This window comes from Scyliorhinus canicula, chromosome 3 (assembly GCF_902713615.1).
Source record: "Scyliorhinus canicula chromosome 3, sScyCan1.1, whole genome shotgun sequence".
Classification (NCBI taxonomy): domain Eukaryota; kingdom Metazoa; phylum Chordata; class Chondrichthyes; order Carcharhiniformes; family Scyliorhinidae; genus Scyliorhinus; species Scyliorhinus canicula.
Genome location: NC_052148.1, coordinates 101,248,430 through 101,263,880, shown reverse-complemented (window position 1 = coordinate 101,263,880; position 15,451 = coordinate 101,248,430). Strand labels below are relative to the sequence as shown.

General features: G+C 42.2%; 1 protein-coding gene across 2 annotated transcripts in view; it reads right to left on the bottom strand.

The window, feature by feature from the left end:
* LOC119962838 (zinc finger SWIM domain-containing protein 6) overlaps positions 1–12,726 on the bottom strand; it is a 205,320-nt gene extending 192,594 nt beyond the window's left edge. Inside the window, exon 1 of one of the 2 annotated variants that reach the window (XM_038790992.1) lies at positions 12,145–12,726. In XM_038790992.1, the coding sequence (XP_038646920.1) occupies positions 12,145–12,514 (370 nt within the window). In that variant the 5' untranslated portion in view covers positions 12,515–12,726. The remainder of the gene's footprint in view (positions 1–12,144) is intronic. The other variant, XM_038790993.1, reaches the window with a different exon arrangement.
* Positions 12,727–15,451: the final 2,725 nt, after the last annotated feature.

The following is a 15,451-nucleotide window of genomic DNA, read 5'->3' as shown; positions in this document are numbered from 1 at the left end:
AAAAGAAAAATCAACTTAATGGTTTGGATTTTGTGATAGCAATGGCAACAAAACAGTTAGCATTCGCTACCTGCGAAATGGACACAACTTCTGATGTCCACACATTCGCAGTTAAATATGGAGATCCAGAAGTTGCTGTCAGTGATCACCTGCTCCTCCACAGGGTGTGCTGTTGAGGACCCGCAGAATGCAATCTTTAGAAAAAAAATAATCAAACCGACGACAACTCCACCTTTTACAGTATAATACCGTTCTTAAAAATCCCCCAAAACGTTACACCTTGCAAATGAGGTGCAACTAAACGTTGTACGGTGTGGCATAGTGGCGCAGTGGTTAGCACTGCCGTCTCATGGCACTGAGGACCTGGGTTCGATCCCAGCCCTGGGTCACTGCCCGTGTGGAGTATGCATATTTTCCCCATCTCTGCATGGGTCTCACCCCTATATCCCAAAGACGGTGCAGGGTAGGTGGATTGGCAATGCTAAATTACCCCTGAATTGGGAAAACAAATTGGATTATCTAAATAAAAAAATAATAATAATAAACTACCTGGTAAGTTATAACTATTCCTGAATCACTTCTCTGGACCAGAAAAACTAATTTTATATTTATGTGATGTCAAATTTTTCCATGATAGAAGTTTCATTCTTTTTTAAATTTTAGTTTTTTTTTTAATTCATTTACGGGATGTTGGCGTATCTGGTTCGGCCAGCATTTATTGCCCATCCCTAGATGCCATTCAGAAGGTGATGGTGCACTGTGTTCTTGAACTGCTGCAGTCCCAAAGGTGTAGATACACCCATAGTGCTTGCAGGGAGGGAGTTCCAGGATGCTGCCGCAGAAGAGGCAGCACGTGGCACAGTGGTTAGCATTGCTGCCTACGGCGCTGAGGACCCGGGTTCAAATCCCGGCTCTGGGCCACTGGCTGTGTGGAGTTTGCACATTCTCCCCATGTCTGTGTGGATTTCACCCCCACAACCTAAAGATGTGCAGTTTAGGTGGATTGGCCACGCTAAATTGCCCCTTATTGGAAAAAGAATTATTGGGTACTCTAAATATATCTCAAAAAAAAGGATGTTGCTCCAGGGACAGTGAAGGCGCAGTGATAGATTTCCAAGTCAGGGTGGCAACTGACTTGGAGGGAAGCTTCCAGGTGGTGAGGTTCCAAGGTATCTGCTGCTGTTGTCCTTCTAGATAGTAGTGGTCATGGGTTTGGGAGATGCTGTCAAAGGACCCATGGTGAATTCCTGCAGTACATCTTGTCGATGGCGCACACAGCTGCCACTGTTCATTGTTGATTTGGGGGGGGGGTTGAATGTTTGTGGAAGGGAGAGCAATCTGTGGGCTACTTTGTGCTGGAGCTGCTATCTGAAAGGTTTTCAAGGGGATTGGCTGTTTACCTTGCTAGATGACATCTCAGTTACTGGACCCCTGGACTTGTCAGACTTAAATAAAAGGTCAGAAAATGGGAAATTCAGGGCAGCACGGGGGCATTGTGGTTAGCACTGCTGCCTCACGCTGCCGAGGACCTGGATTTGATCCCGGCACGGGTCACTGTCCAAGTGGCGCTTGCACATTATCCCCGTGCCTGCGTGGGTTCACCCCCACAACCCAAAAAGGTGTGTAGGGTAGGTAGATTGTCCATGCTAAATTGCCCCTTAATTGGAAAAAAAAGAATAGGTACTCTAAATTTTAAAAACAAATGACAAATTCACACCCGAGAGATTTTGAGATCTTTATGGGCAGCTTTTTTTTTTTTAAATAGGAGTTCAGCAGCGATCGCCATTACTTTGCCACGGACTGAAAAATCTGGGCCATCATAGATCTCTTCCCCTCGCCCATACAAAGTGGGTTCTTTGACTGTTTAACATGTTGTGTTAACTTGTATTCAACATTCTTGCAGTTCTACAGTCTAGCAATAAAATGACAATTCCATAGTAAAATAAATGCTTATGCCATTTCACCAATGTACTCCTTAAACTGTAGTAGCTGCGCATGAATATTAAAAATATTTTTGTATGACTGTACACCGAACAAGGAACGCATGGTATCTTCCAGACTTTCATTGGAACGTTATTGGAACTTTCATTGGAATGTTATGCAAAGCTCTCAATTTTAACTGAGCATATTTCAGATTATAGCTTAAATGTTATCCAAGTATTGGTTTATAACATGCAATTCGAAAACTCAGCTTTTAAAAAAAATCAATACTGGAAGCTGACTTTCACCCAATCATCGTTTTCCAATATTAACTCTAGAAACAGAGTTCAGTCTTCAGCCTCTGATTCCAGTACAGCCTTAACACAATTTTAACATGGCCAAAGTTTGCAAATGTCTATTAAGAATGCTTCAAAACAGATACAGTAAATTTTCTATTGCTCACAATGATGGAGAGGACTTACCCAAAGTATAGTCAATGTTGACAGGTAATTGAATGTTCCCTGATTTTGACTTTAGACTTATGGCGCAGCAATGTGCTAAGGATGAAAATGGAACACAAAATGCAATACCGACAAGGTAATTTTCCTTGGGCTGGGGGACGATTTATGGTTAGTTGATGAGATTAGTATTTGTAGGATATGCACAGACGGCTATGCAAGGTTTTGGCTGGTGAAACTGCAGATGTATTTCTGGAGTGTAGATAATAGAAGCTCCACTGCCACATTCCTTGGACCTTTTTCTCTTTTAAAGGCACTTTATAGATGCAATTGTCATCATCATCATATTTGTGATGGTAAGAGGTCTGCTAACTGTTAGGGGCAGGCTTGAATACCATTCCAAATTTAGTATTTAAAATCTTTTTTTTTTCCAAACTTACCAAAAAGTGTTCTGAATTCACAATATTTTTTTTAATTAAAATTAGTTGGTGGGGGATTGGGTGGAGAGAAGTGCAAATTATTAATTGTGCATAAAAATGATCCAAACAAACACGGGAGGTTTGTGCTGGGGAATTAAAACACTTCTCATTTCAGGCAAATAGTGTCCACATCAAGCACCCTTAGATCAAGTGGTGTAAATACAAATGCAAAACGCAACAAATAGCCTCAGCCCAAACCTCGAAATAGCATCCTCTACAGGTGTAGTGTTTTACTTTTGGTTTTCACCACCAAAGGTATCCTACGTTCCCCAAATGATAATGCCACGAATGGAAAATAAGTTTGAGATTGCCCAAACTTACTTTATGCAGGGCCTCATATCCAGTATTGGTCTGGGGTAGGTTTGAATCCAAGCCAAAGATGAAAGATTAGTATTTATTCCACTGCATCATTGAGTTACTTCATATATGGATGGTTTGTCAAACTAAATCACATAAGGTTCAGAAAGAATTGGATGAATGGCAATCAACACCTCCGTCAGCTACTTTTCAGTTGGTAGCACTCTCATCTAAAGTCAGAAAGCTGTGGCTTAAAAGTCCCACTCCAGAGACTTAAGCACATAATTGAAACTACCCTGTATGATCTTTTAGATAAGATGTTGAACTGAAGCCGTGTCTGCCCTTTCAAATGGATTTAAAAGGTGCCCTAATACCAAACTGAAGAACAGCAAGGTCACTTCTCCAGTGTACTGAACAATATTTATCCCTCAACAAACACCTAAAAACAGAGTTCCAGATTATCAGGCTGCTGTTTGAAAGAGCTTGCTGTACACAAATCGGCACCAGCACTTAGAACAGTGACTGCACTTCAAATACACTTCACTGGCTACAAATCGCTTTGGGGTATCCAGAGGTCTTGAAAGGTGCTGTATAATTGCTGCTCTTCTATATTTAAACATGGGTGGCACGGTAGCACAGTGGTTAGCACTGTCGTTTCACAGCGCCAGGGGCCCAGGTTCAATTCCCAGCTTGGGTCACTGTCTGTGTGGAGTCTGCACATTCTCTCCATGTCTGTGTGGGTTTCCTCCGGGCGCTCCGGTTTCCCCCCACAAGTCCCGAAAGACGAGCTGTTAGGTGAATTGGACATTGTAAATTCTCCCTCAGTGTGCTCGAACAGGCACTGCAGTGTGGCGGCGAGGGGCTTTTCACTGTAACTTAATTTCCATGTTAATATAAGCGTACTTGTGACAATAATAAAGATTATTATTACTAGCCGAAGCCCGTACTTCCATTCCCACATAGTGCAGAGTGCCTAATCGCAGCTCTGAGAAAACAACATGCAAAATCACTTGTAAGAACTAAGAAAGAAAAGCAAAAGTGGACCATAAATCTTCTCACCATTTAATATGGCCATGGCTGACCTTCTACCTCAAAGCCACTTTCTCACCTGCTCCCCATATCCCTCGATTCCCCCAAGAGATCAAAAATCGATTATCTATTATACTAGCCTTGAATATACTTAACAGCAAACCATTCATAGTCCTCTGGGAGTAGAGACTTCTCAAGACTCAACGCTTTTGAATGAAGAAACTTCTCATCCTAAATGATCTGACCCTTATCCCAAGCCTATGCCCCATTTTCTACATTCCTCAGCCAAGGGAAACAACACCACTGTCTACTCTGTCAAGCCCCTTCAGAATCTTGTATGTTTGAACAAGATCACCACTTGTTTTTCCCAAGTTCCAGAGCATGGACCCAACTTACTCAGCCTGTCATTATAAGACAACTCTCATCTCAGAATCCAAATGGAGTGAACCTTCACAGTACTGCCTCCAAAGCAAGCATGTTCTTTTTTTAAGTATGGTACTGAGGTTGGTATTCTTTTCTATGCGTAAAGTTAAAGAAAACATTTATTAAATGGTCACAATGAATTGCCCCAGTGTAACAAAGTAATGTACCTTCAATCTTTTATACCCAGTGACCTTCAAATTTACTGTTTTAAAAACTAGAAGGCAAGAATAATGGAGTAAATTTGTTTTTTTTAAAGTTATGGCGTGTCTACGATCCAAAAATGCCAAATTACATTCATATTATGTTATGAAACATTTTTACCCAGGTGCTCCAAGATGCACCTACAACACTGGATAGGTAGACGTCACCATAACACCATGCATTGCACTGAAATACTACTTCTAAACTAGACACTGGATTTTTCTATTCAAAATACAAAAAATTATTCAGTATATGATGGGGTGGTCTTCTGGTGCTAGGTCAAGCCAAATTTTCATTAAAGGATCGAGGGTTTTATTCTGTAATTGCCACATATGCCTGACCTGGGAGTAAGTGACACCAGTATAAGCACCAATGGTAAAACAGTAATTCATGGCATTGTGGATTGATTACCGACAAAAATAGCTAAATTGCATCAACCAAGTCTTCCTCCTTTTCCACAAGAGATACATTAAAAATGTGAACATTTTGAACTGCCCACCCATTTGCCAAAACAAAAAGAAATGCAATTTTGCATTATCATTAAGTAAAGGAAAAATTTGAATCTATATGATGCCTTTTGCCTGTCCCCGAGCATCTTACATCCTCTGAAATACAATACAGTAGTAACTATACTTAAAAGTAAGAAATCATAGCCAATTTGTGCACAGCAAAGACCACAAAACTGCAATGGTATAAATGTCTGGATAATTTGTTTTAGTGATGCTGATTGAGGTATAAATATTAGCCAGGCCACTGAAAGGAATGTCTCTCCTTTTCCTTGATTAGTTTAACACATCATCCAAAGTACCTCACCTCCACCAGACAGCACTCCCTCAGTATTTCATGGAAGTGTCAATTTGGATTATGTACTCAAGTCTCTGGAGGGGGCCTTGAACTAACAACCTTCTGAATCAGAGGCAAGGTCAAGGCTGACATCTACTTTTTTTTGACATCTACTTTAATATGTTTACCAGTAAAATCTAAGATGCAGTCACCAATTTAATTTCTTGCTTTGAGTAATAAAATAGACAGCACTTGTCCATGCTATCAAGTTTATTGCTGGCGGATGAGGGGGCAGGGGATGGTGATGGAGAAATAGGGAGCTGGGCATGTAGATCCCACACGCCTGGAAATCAACATGAAGACACCAATATCTGATCTTGTTCCCTCTAATATGACTGACAGTCAATCACTTGTAACACTGAGCCAATAACATTTGACTCTGAACCTGACCTTGGTTGACCTCAAGACTGCAGAGGGAGAAGCTTGAAGAGATAGAATTGATTTTTTGAGTGCACTATACTAAAGCATATTAAAAAATGATAAAAGATGTTCTTTGTAGTCAGAGTCCTTTGAAGAAAAGGGAAAAGCGCATTTTGCTAAAATCATTTGTCAATTTCAAAATCATATTATGCGATTCATTTAACTATTCTATCCAAAGAGTGATGCAAATATTTTACTAATCTCTTGCTTTTATAGTGCAATACCCAGATCAACTACTATGTAATTTGCTACTGAATTTTCACTCTACATGCATGCACTCCAATGTTAATAGGTAATTAAACTGCTGCAATAAAGGACCATTTGAGCACAGGAACCACGTTTGTCCCATTAAACTGTACATAATAGTTAAAAGTGGGATCATTTCAAGTCTACCTTATTGATGACTTGCAGGAATCCACCACTAACTAACGAGAACTGTGCATCACAAGAGTCATTATTTAACAGAATTAACACATTAAAGCCTAGCAAATAGAAATAAGTAGGAAGAATACAGTAAATGCAGATACAGTAGAAGTACCAAAAGCCTCATCTGTAATCTTTAATTTTCTGTAAATTTATTTTATCTACATGTCCAGAACCTTCAGTCAAACTAGTGAGAATATCCAATTTTTTTCCCCATTGCAGATTCTGATTTCTCTAATTTTCTCAACAAAAGCCATAAAGTCAGGGGAAAGAGGTGGCAAAGAGACAGAAATACATGGCCAAAATCCTTTGACTCACATCAAATGAAACAATAAATAGGGATTAAGATGTGCCTATTTTCTTAGATACAGCAAGAGAAATTGCATATTTCAGTAGTGCCTGAACATGACCGTTGCTTATTGATTTGACAGTCTCTAATTGAAGGTTTCAAATTATTAACTGCAAATTATCAGTGACCAAATTGACATTTTCTCAAAAATGTTATTTCTGCAGGTTAAAAACTCTCAAAAAACTGTCACACTGCCTTCCATGCTTTTCCCATTTACAGATATAAGGAATTTTTAAAAATACAATTTGCACAGCGAGGCCTACACTAACTTGCGCAAATTTTCATAAACCCCTGCAGATGCTATCAAACATGCAAGCAGCGAGTTCATTATTATTGCATATTCATTTAAATGTAACACTGGATCACTGGACTGCCAAACCCTCCGGATTCAGATCTTCTAAAGCTGAAATCCTCATCACTCATACCCTTTCAATTACAGGAGGTGCTGCCATTGTTTGTCACAATATTCGTTTTCTAAAGGATATTTATTTTACCAGGGTTGTAACTAGTGCTACATCCACACGTCTATTTTTCAAACTCAAGACAAAGCATTGTATTTACTTAACTGCCATTTCCGCCAAAGAAAAGTAACGAAGGGCTCTTGTTTTGGTTTGGCAAGATTAGATAAAATTCCTCAGTAGTAATATCAAAGTCTTACTACTTTCTAACAAACAGAAAAAGTCTACTTAATCTCAAGGCCCCATTTACACAAGGTCTGTAAATTCAGATTTTTACCAAGTTTTCAGCTACCCTTACTGAAAATGCATTGTGCGTGCACCGAGACTTGGGGAGATGTCCTTAAGGTGGAATTGTGTTTAGGAAATGATAATGTAAAAGGTAAATGTCGCCCTCATTCCCAGAGGACTATAGACTGCTCTCCGCTTTGAAAGCGGACTGGTGGTCATTTAACTGTAGGGTTAACACATCTCAGGCAAGTGGCAAAGTTGAGACGGTGGGGCCTTCATGGAGAACCTCAACTGGTAGAGGAATTGAACTAATGCTGCTAGCATTGCTCCACATCACGAATCAGCCATCCAGCCAAATGACCACCTTATGAGAATAGTGTACAGCTTAATTGAACTCTTCTTGAAAGGGATCCTTTATTGTATTATTTATACCTAGAATGGATCAAAAGATGGACCTTCCACAAATGCACTTTATTATTCACTACACAATATCGATTTCAACCAATCACTAGAGAAAATAGATCACAAAAGTGTTGGCATCAAACTAGTAATTTGATAATAGTGATTTGGGGAGCGACAACAATAAACCATAATTGTCACCCACTCCTGCTTCTGGAATAATTACATGTAAAAGACCTGTTTTTTCTGATAAGATCTTTAATACGTTATTACACTAATTAAAAATGAACCAGTATTGAAAGCTAGTATATCATTCTACAATATAAACTCACTCGGATACACTGAAGTGACCACCCCTAAAAACACGAGAGATCAAATTCACTACTGATCAAAAGCCTTCCAGCATAAATGGAGTATTTGATACCCAGTCTGTTATGCACATGCTAATTGAAAAAAAAAATGGTATTTTACTTAGCCTGTAACAGGTTTGCCAACTTAATTGATAGCTTTTTTTAAATTTAAGATTGGGATCCAATTACTTTTGGTATCCAACAGAAAGCATGTTCGTGCTAAACATATTTTAGAATCTTGAAACATGGTAGGTTAAGTACATTCTTAATGCGAGGCAGCTGGAAATACATTTCAATGCACAGTAGAAAATCATATATAGCAAACTAAGGATTAATGTAATTTACTAGATTAGCATATAATGATAAACTAGTAGAACTACAAAAGCCCGATTTTCATGTTAGAATTGATTAGTGTATATCAATAGTGATCATTTGAAAGGCAGGAACTGTTTACGGGGACATCGGTAGATATTTCAAAAGTTTTTACATCATGCGAGTGGGGGGCAGTGACACAAATGCCTTCAAAGCTCATCAGGGATACGTTTCAACCAACACTGACTTCTAGCAGATACATGAGCCAAACACCTGCATAGAATGCTAAACTCTGCCTTCAACAAGAGCAGTGCTGCTCATTTCAATGGCTTATACAATGAAACTAGAGTTGTAAACGATTAATGACTTAACAGATCAGGCAACTGTCAACTGTTCAGCAGCTAACGGAGCTCTTAGCTCTGAAGTAGCACAGCCATAAATAAAGTTAACTCTGAGCTCCTGGTTAAAAGGACCAGTACAGTACTGAACAAAACCCAAATAAACAAAACTAATGAATAGCAAAAGCAGTATGTTAAATACTTTTTGTTTCACTGCCTATTATCTCATCTATTATAGTGAGTGATAGAGCCGTGAAAAAACTTTTCTCAAAGTTATAAATACCATACATCATTGTCAGGTAGCCGCCAGCTACTAGAACAGAGATGGATGCTCACGTGTGTCCTTTCAAGAGTCACCACAGGGCTATGATAATACAGGGTAAAGCATTAAAAGTGAAAAAAACCCATTCGTAATCATTTGATTTTTCCTATAGCATTGTGACAATGATTATTAGGTTAGGTTTATCTTTACACTAAAAAAATACCTCAGGAGGAGTGGCTTTTAATCACTTGACGACCTTGACAACAATTATGCATTTTACAAGCATTGCACAAACTACCATGTTGTTACAGGTTTATAGCAAAACTGTAGTCTGACCAGTTACACCCAAAATTAGCTTCAATGATGTTACAGTCTCCTCAGGGGAGACTATAGCTCTCGACATTTTCCTGTGAACAAATTTAAAACCCACACAACCAGATACTTCTCTTCATGAATCCACATTTGAATCTGGAAAAATATCTTTCCCTTAACATTTCCCAAAATAAATTTCCCATAAGTCTGATTAAAATCAGCAGTTATGGTCAGTGCTATGGTCATGGCAAATATTTTGACAACTGAAGCAGGCAGAATTTTTCCTTTGGCTCATTCCCTCTCCGATTAGAGCACTGTCTTTCCTGTATATACCCCACCACCAGCACATTGTACAGTTAAACCCCACCCCAGATAATGATGACAACCAATGTATTTATCAAACTGAAGCTGACCCAGATGGGACAACATTCAAGTGTGTGCAGGAATGAAGAGAAGGGGCATTTTAAAAAAAGAGTCAGAGCTTTAATGCTCCAGTCATGAGGCTAAGACAGCAGAGCAAAGAGACAGCAGAGTGAAGAGACAGCAGAAAGCCACAATGAATGATGAGTGTTAAAAGCAAGTTACTGCGGATGCTGGAATCTGAAACAAAACAGAAATACTGGACAATCTCAGCAGGACTGACAGCATCTGTGGAGAGAGAAGGGAGCTAATGATTCGAGTCTAGGTGGCTCTTTGTCAAAGCCAAAGCTTTGTCAAAGCCAAATTGTGTGTCTTGAGCTTTGTGTGTCTGAGCTATGCAATCAGTGTTGGGGGGGGGGGGGGGGGGGAGGATGCTTGTATAATCACTGACAGCCTCTTCACTCAAAAATAAGTCCATCTCCAAAAATGTACTGAGCTAAAGGGGCCAAACATTCCCTTCAGCAGAGCCACTGAAAATCAAAAGCTGCCCAGATCCTGCAGGGGTTCCTCCTCTCTCTCAAAAAAAATTCTTCAAAACCCTTGACATCGTTCTTGTTGAAAGCCACTAAAGCTCGCCTGTGTCTCCTGAAAGATTGCATCTTTTATTTATCGCCCCTTGGCTTATTTTCACAGTGAATTCCTGGCTAAATGCAATCAGCCAAGAACCCTCCCTGTACGCGCTCCTGTCATTCTTGATCGGTTGCATGCGGAGAATCAAGCGCACACAAAAAAAAAACTCAAAAGCCCAACAGAACCGGCCAGGACTTCATTTTCGTTCCAATCTTTAAAAAAAAAACAAACCCCGAACAAATCTGACCCATTTCGAAAGGGAAGCGAAAGATAAAAGCAAAGTCGACGTGAAAGCTAGTGGTGGTGGGGGGGGGGGGGGGGGGGGTGGAATGCCAAACACATACTGGGCGAAAAGCCCTTTGGACGGAAGGGCACTGCGCCCAATGAGCCACTGGAAAATAAATGATCATGCAGAAAATCGTGTTTGCAGATTGCTTTAGAATTCCAATTAACCACAGAGCGAAGGAAGGAAGGAAGGAAGGGAAGGGAAGGGAAGGGGGGGGGGGGGGGGTTGAAAAACAACAAGCCTGCCCATTTGAAAGTGATGGGGGGGGGGGGGGGGTGAATCCTTGCAGGGGAGAAAACTCCCAATCTGCTGAGACATTTGGTCAGCCGATTTCCTGCTCCCTTCCACGGATCCCCCCCCCAACTCAATTTTTTTCTCCCTGGGATGAAAGGATCGCTCCAGCCAGTCTGTCAGTGGCCAGCACACATCTCTCTCTCCCCAATGTCTCAAACAGGCATTGAAGAAAGCTCCATTGTCCGACGGTGGAGGGTGACAGAAGCAGAAAAGAACAAATAATAAACATGAAAATGGGAACAAAGTAAGGAGGCGGTGCGAAGGGAATTGCCTGACGGCTATTTGATATGCGCAATTGGCAAATATTAAGGAGCAGGGCTCATTCCAACAAAAAGCCACTCCCCCCTCCCCCCCCCCCCCCCCTCCTCTCTCAAATACTTCAGGGGAAATAAGTGGAAATTAATTATATATATATATATAATTATTTAATTCCTCTTCGTCGGCTCCTATTATCAATCCTTTTAACTGGAACTCCTGAATCTGGATCCTGGCTGCCTGGCTGGGGGGGGGGGGGGGGGGGGGCTGCAAGGTTACCGAGTCCGCCGTCTTTCCAACGACAGGGGAGGAATTTCCACTTCAAATCCCTTCCCTCCTGAAAGCAAACAAGCCCCACTTCCAGTAACGTGACACATACACCCAAACATTTCCAAACAATATCTCTTTACAAATAGGAAAGAGTGCTGCAAAACAGGACGCCATCTTTTTTGAAAGAGATCTGGAGTGAGGAGGAGGAGCGGGGGGGAGAGGAGGAGGAGTGGGGGAAAGAGGGGGTGAATTCTTTGTGGCGGTGAACATTTCAAACAATCTGCACCAACTCATCGCCGAAAGGAGCAACCGAGCTGCGAGTGACAGGGTTCAAAATCCAAACGCTGTCCCGGGCCCGGCAGACGGAATGTTGTCCCTTTACAAGAAAGGGTGTATTGTGTACACTTCTTCACCTGGCTTGCTCTTTAAATTCCTGACGTGGGCACATAATGCATTCTCCTCTTGGCTTCAAGTCTGGTTAAAGAGCCCGGGAGGGGGGAGGAGGAGAGAGGTGGGGTTGGAGGAGACGAGGGGAGGGGGATACTTACCGACTTGAAGGACATTGTCTACACAGCCGGTTTCCAGCAGCGCGATGCCCCGTTTAAAAGGCAATCTGCTCTCGTCGTCCCCTCCGTCTTCGGCCGAATAATTGAATGAGGAATACATGCAAATCTCCCGTTCATTCCTGGGGAAGGACCAGTAGACGATTCGCCTCTGAACGGGCTCCGGGATGCGGGTGAAACGCTCTTCCACTTGCTGGAAAGGCCACTTCTCCGCTACTTTCCTGGCACTAATATCCAGCAGCGACTCCGGCTTGTAGCTCTTGCCGGCCGGGGCCGCCCTCTGTGGTGCTTTGGAAGGGTTAAAGCCGGGCCTGCAGCAGAGCCGTTTTGCGGGTGGCTGACCGCGCTCCGCCATACTGCCTCGCTTCGCTACTGTTACATTGAAACGGAAGTTATGTACATTATAAGAGAAGCCTTTATCTGTTTACAATGAGGGCGCGCCTCGGTGCGGCAAAAAAGGTCACACGCTCCTAATATGGGAATACCGGAGGGCCGGTCCTCAGCGCCGGTGAACTCCTCTCATTCCCATGGCTGGGCCAGAGTGGGCGGCAATGGCTGGACTCCGCCCATCCCCATACAGGGACGTTCCGTCCATAATAGGAATGGAATGGGCCGGGTCCCAGCCTTCTCATTCTGAATTCCAAACTGGCACGCCCCCCTCTGACAGGGGAGAGGCGACAACCGGGTTCCCGCCCCGCCTTTGTGACGCCATAAAAGGAGCGTCTGACCTAACTGGGTAGAAGAATGCGGGGGTGTTCCCTCCCCAGCCCCCTGAAAAGTTGGGCCGCTTCCTTTGTGCTGCCATATAAAGAGCGGCGCTCCTTGTCGGGGACGGAGTGGAATGTAGGGCTGTCCTCCCCGTCCTGGTGTGGCGGCCCGGCCTTTGTGTTGCCAAATAAGGGAGGCGGTGAGCTGACGTCGCCGCTCTCTTCAAAACAAAGGGTGCACGGCTGGAGACGAGAGGCAGCGGCTCCTCCAGCTCGCTTCCTGCTGCACTGGAGTCTGGTGCCTTGCAAACTATCCCGGGGACCCTGCTTGCCATTCTTTCCCCCTCCCCGGGAGCGTTTTTGTTTTAAGGTTAACTGCACCCGACTCCCGCAAATCTGAATGTAGTTTAAAAACACCATTCTGGCACAGCCCATTCTCCTTCAACATGGCCCCTTACGATCGTGACTTCCTCTTAACAGTCTCGTCGATGTTTTATTTGTGCCAATGTTATGAATGTATTTGTGGCAATGATTTTAGTCTGTGTTCCCTCGCCCGGCACATCTCGACACGTTTTAGCAACCGGAAAACACTTCTCAAGTTTATATTTACTGACAATTACGTACTCTTGTCCAAATCTAGTTTCCGTTCGTTCTCATAGGATATTACAAAAGGGGTTGCGTCTACAGAGTGTCACTGCCAAACTTTTTTTTGTCCTAGTTTATGGTTGAAATAGACCACAGGGAACTGACCGAGCTCAATTCTTTTTACAATATCCCTTCCACATGTGTCCCTCAGAGATACAAAACGCCTACAAAAAGAGTCCAGAAACCATGTCCTTTCCATGACGAATGCAACCTTCGGCAATTTAGGCCCATACTTCTGCTGTCCTAGTTAGTCATCAGACTTCCCACAGTACTCGGCTTTTCCCATTTTCCAACTGTACAGTGTTGCAACAAACCTGGCAGTCCTGAAAATTCTTGGCAGCTCTTTGCACAAGCTTTGAAGTTCGAGATTTTCCATACTGTCAAAATGTTTGAACTAAATTGCCATGGCATGTGCAGGGTTTGAGAGGAAGAGGGAAGGGCAAAGTTGGTTAATAACTGACTCCACAGATGTTGTGCTCCATTTGTCAAAAATTCCACAGGAAAAATGCATTTTTACACAGTCCTGGGGAAGAGAACAAGACATGTTACCCAGTGGATGAAAATGGCAGAATGGTTTCAGCACAGAAGGAGGCTGTTCAGCCCATCATGCCTGTGCTGGCTCTCTGCAAAAACAACTCAGCCAGACCTACTCGTTTGGACTATTCCCAGAACCAGTGGCGGACTGGCCAGGGTGTCAGCTTGTCCGATGGTAAGTTGGCCCCCTATATCAAATAAAAATGCAATAAAGAAACAAACACAGACAACTGTTTTAGTAATAAAAAGAAATAAGAAAGAAAAGAACAGGACACAAATAAGCAGTGCATGACAAGGAACGAAGCAGGGGAGGTAGTGGAAGGATGTGGAATAGGGGGCCCCGGGTCGGGCATAATTAAGGAAATTCCATGTTTTCAGCAAGAGTGTGTGAATTTAAAGATAAAGTTACAATTTGTGATTTGAGATGGTCAGCAACTTCAAAAGATATCAAGCAGTAGTCTTGGTTCAGCCGGTACATTATTCCGGGGCCCGGAGAGCCAAGAAGGGGCCCGTGAATCTCTGAAGGGCCCTTAAAAATTATAATTAATTAGATAAATAAATCTCCAACTTCTTTCCTGAGATTTGTATTCTAACTTAATAAAATATAATTGTTTTTAAAAAGAGCAATACCAAATAAAAATGCAATAAAGAAACAAACAAATAATCACTCAGTGTATGAAGGAACGAAGCAGTGTTAAACGGATGTGAAAAGGAGGGGGGGGGGGGGTTGCTGGTTCACCCGGGTCGGACATAGTTGGAAATCCACGTTTTCAGCAAGAGTGTGTGAATTTAAAGAAAGTTACAGTTCGTGATTTGAGATGGTCAGCAACTTGAAAGGATATCAAGCAGTACATAGGGTCGTGAGGTCACCGAAAAGGAGAAGCGGTACCTTTGACCGTGAATCATGAAGTCAAAGATATTGAAGTGATAAGCCATGATCGGTAAACTCAAAGGGTTGCGACTTGTAACACTACACTGGTGTCAAACTGGACATGTTAACTTTGGTCGTGAGACCATTCTTAATGTCTTACTATAGTCGGACCAAACTTCTAAGTTTCAACAGTTGTCTCAGTTGCTTGCTGGTGTGAACACTGGACAGTGGATTGTCTCCTCTTCTGAAGCTGCATAGACCACAGTAGTATTGACTAATGAACATAGCCTATTGAAGTGTAAGTAAGTTATTTCATATTTTTTTATCAAGTAGGGGTTTATCTGGCGTTCCTTCAAGTTATTCTTGCAATCATCAATATTCATTTTTCCCAATGTGGGCTATTTTTAATTAAGTTTTTATTTCAGGAATATTACCCCTACCAGCATGGAAAAGAAAAAGCATAAATCTGGGTCACTAAAACGCAAAGAACGAAAAGAAGCAGAAAGGAAGGAATCAGCCAAGCGATGCAGGCCTA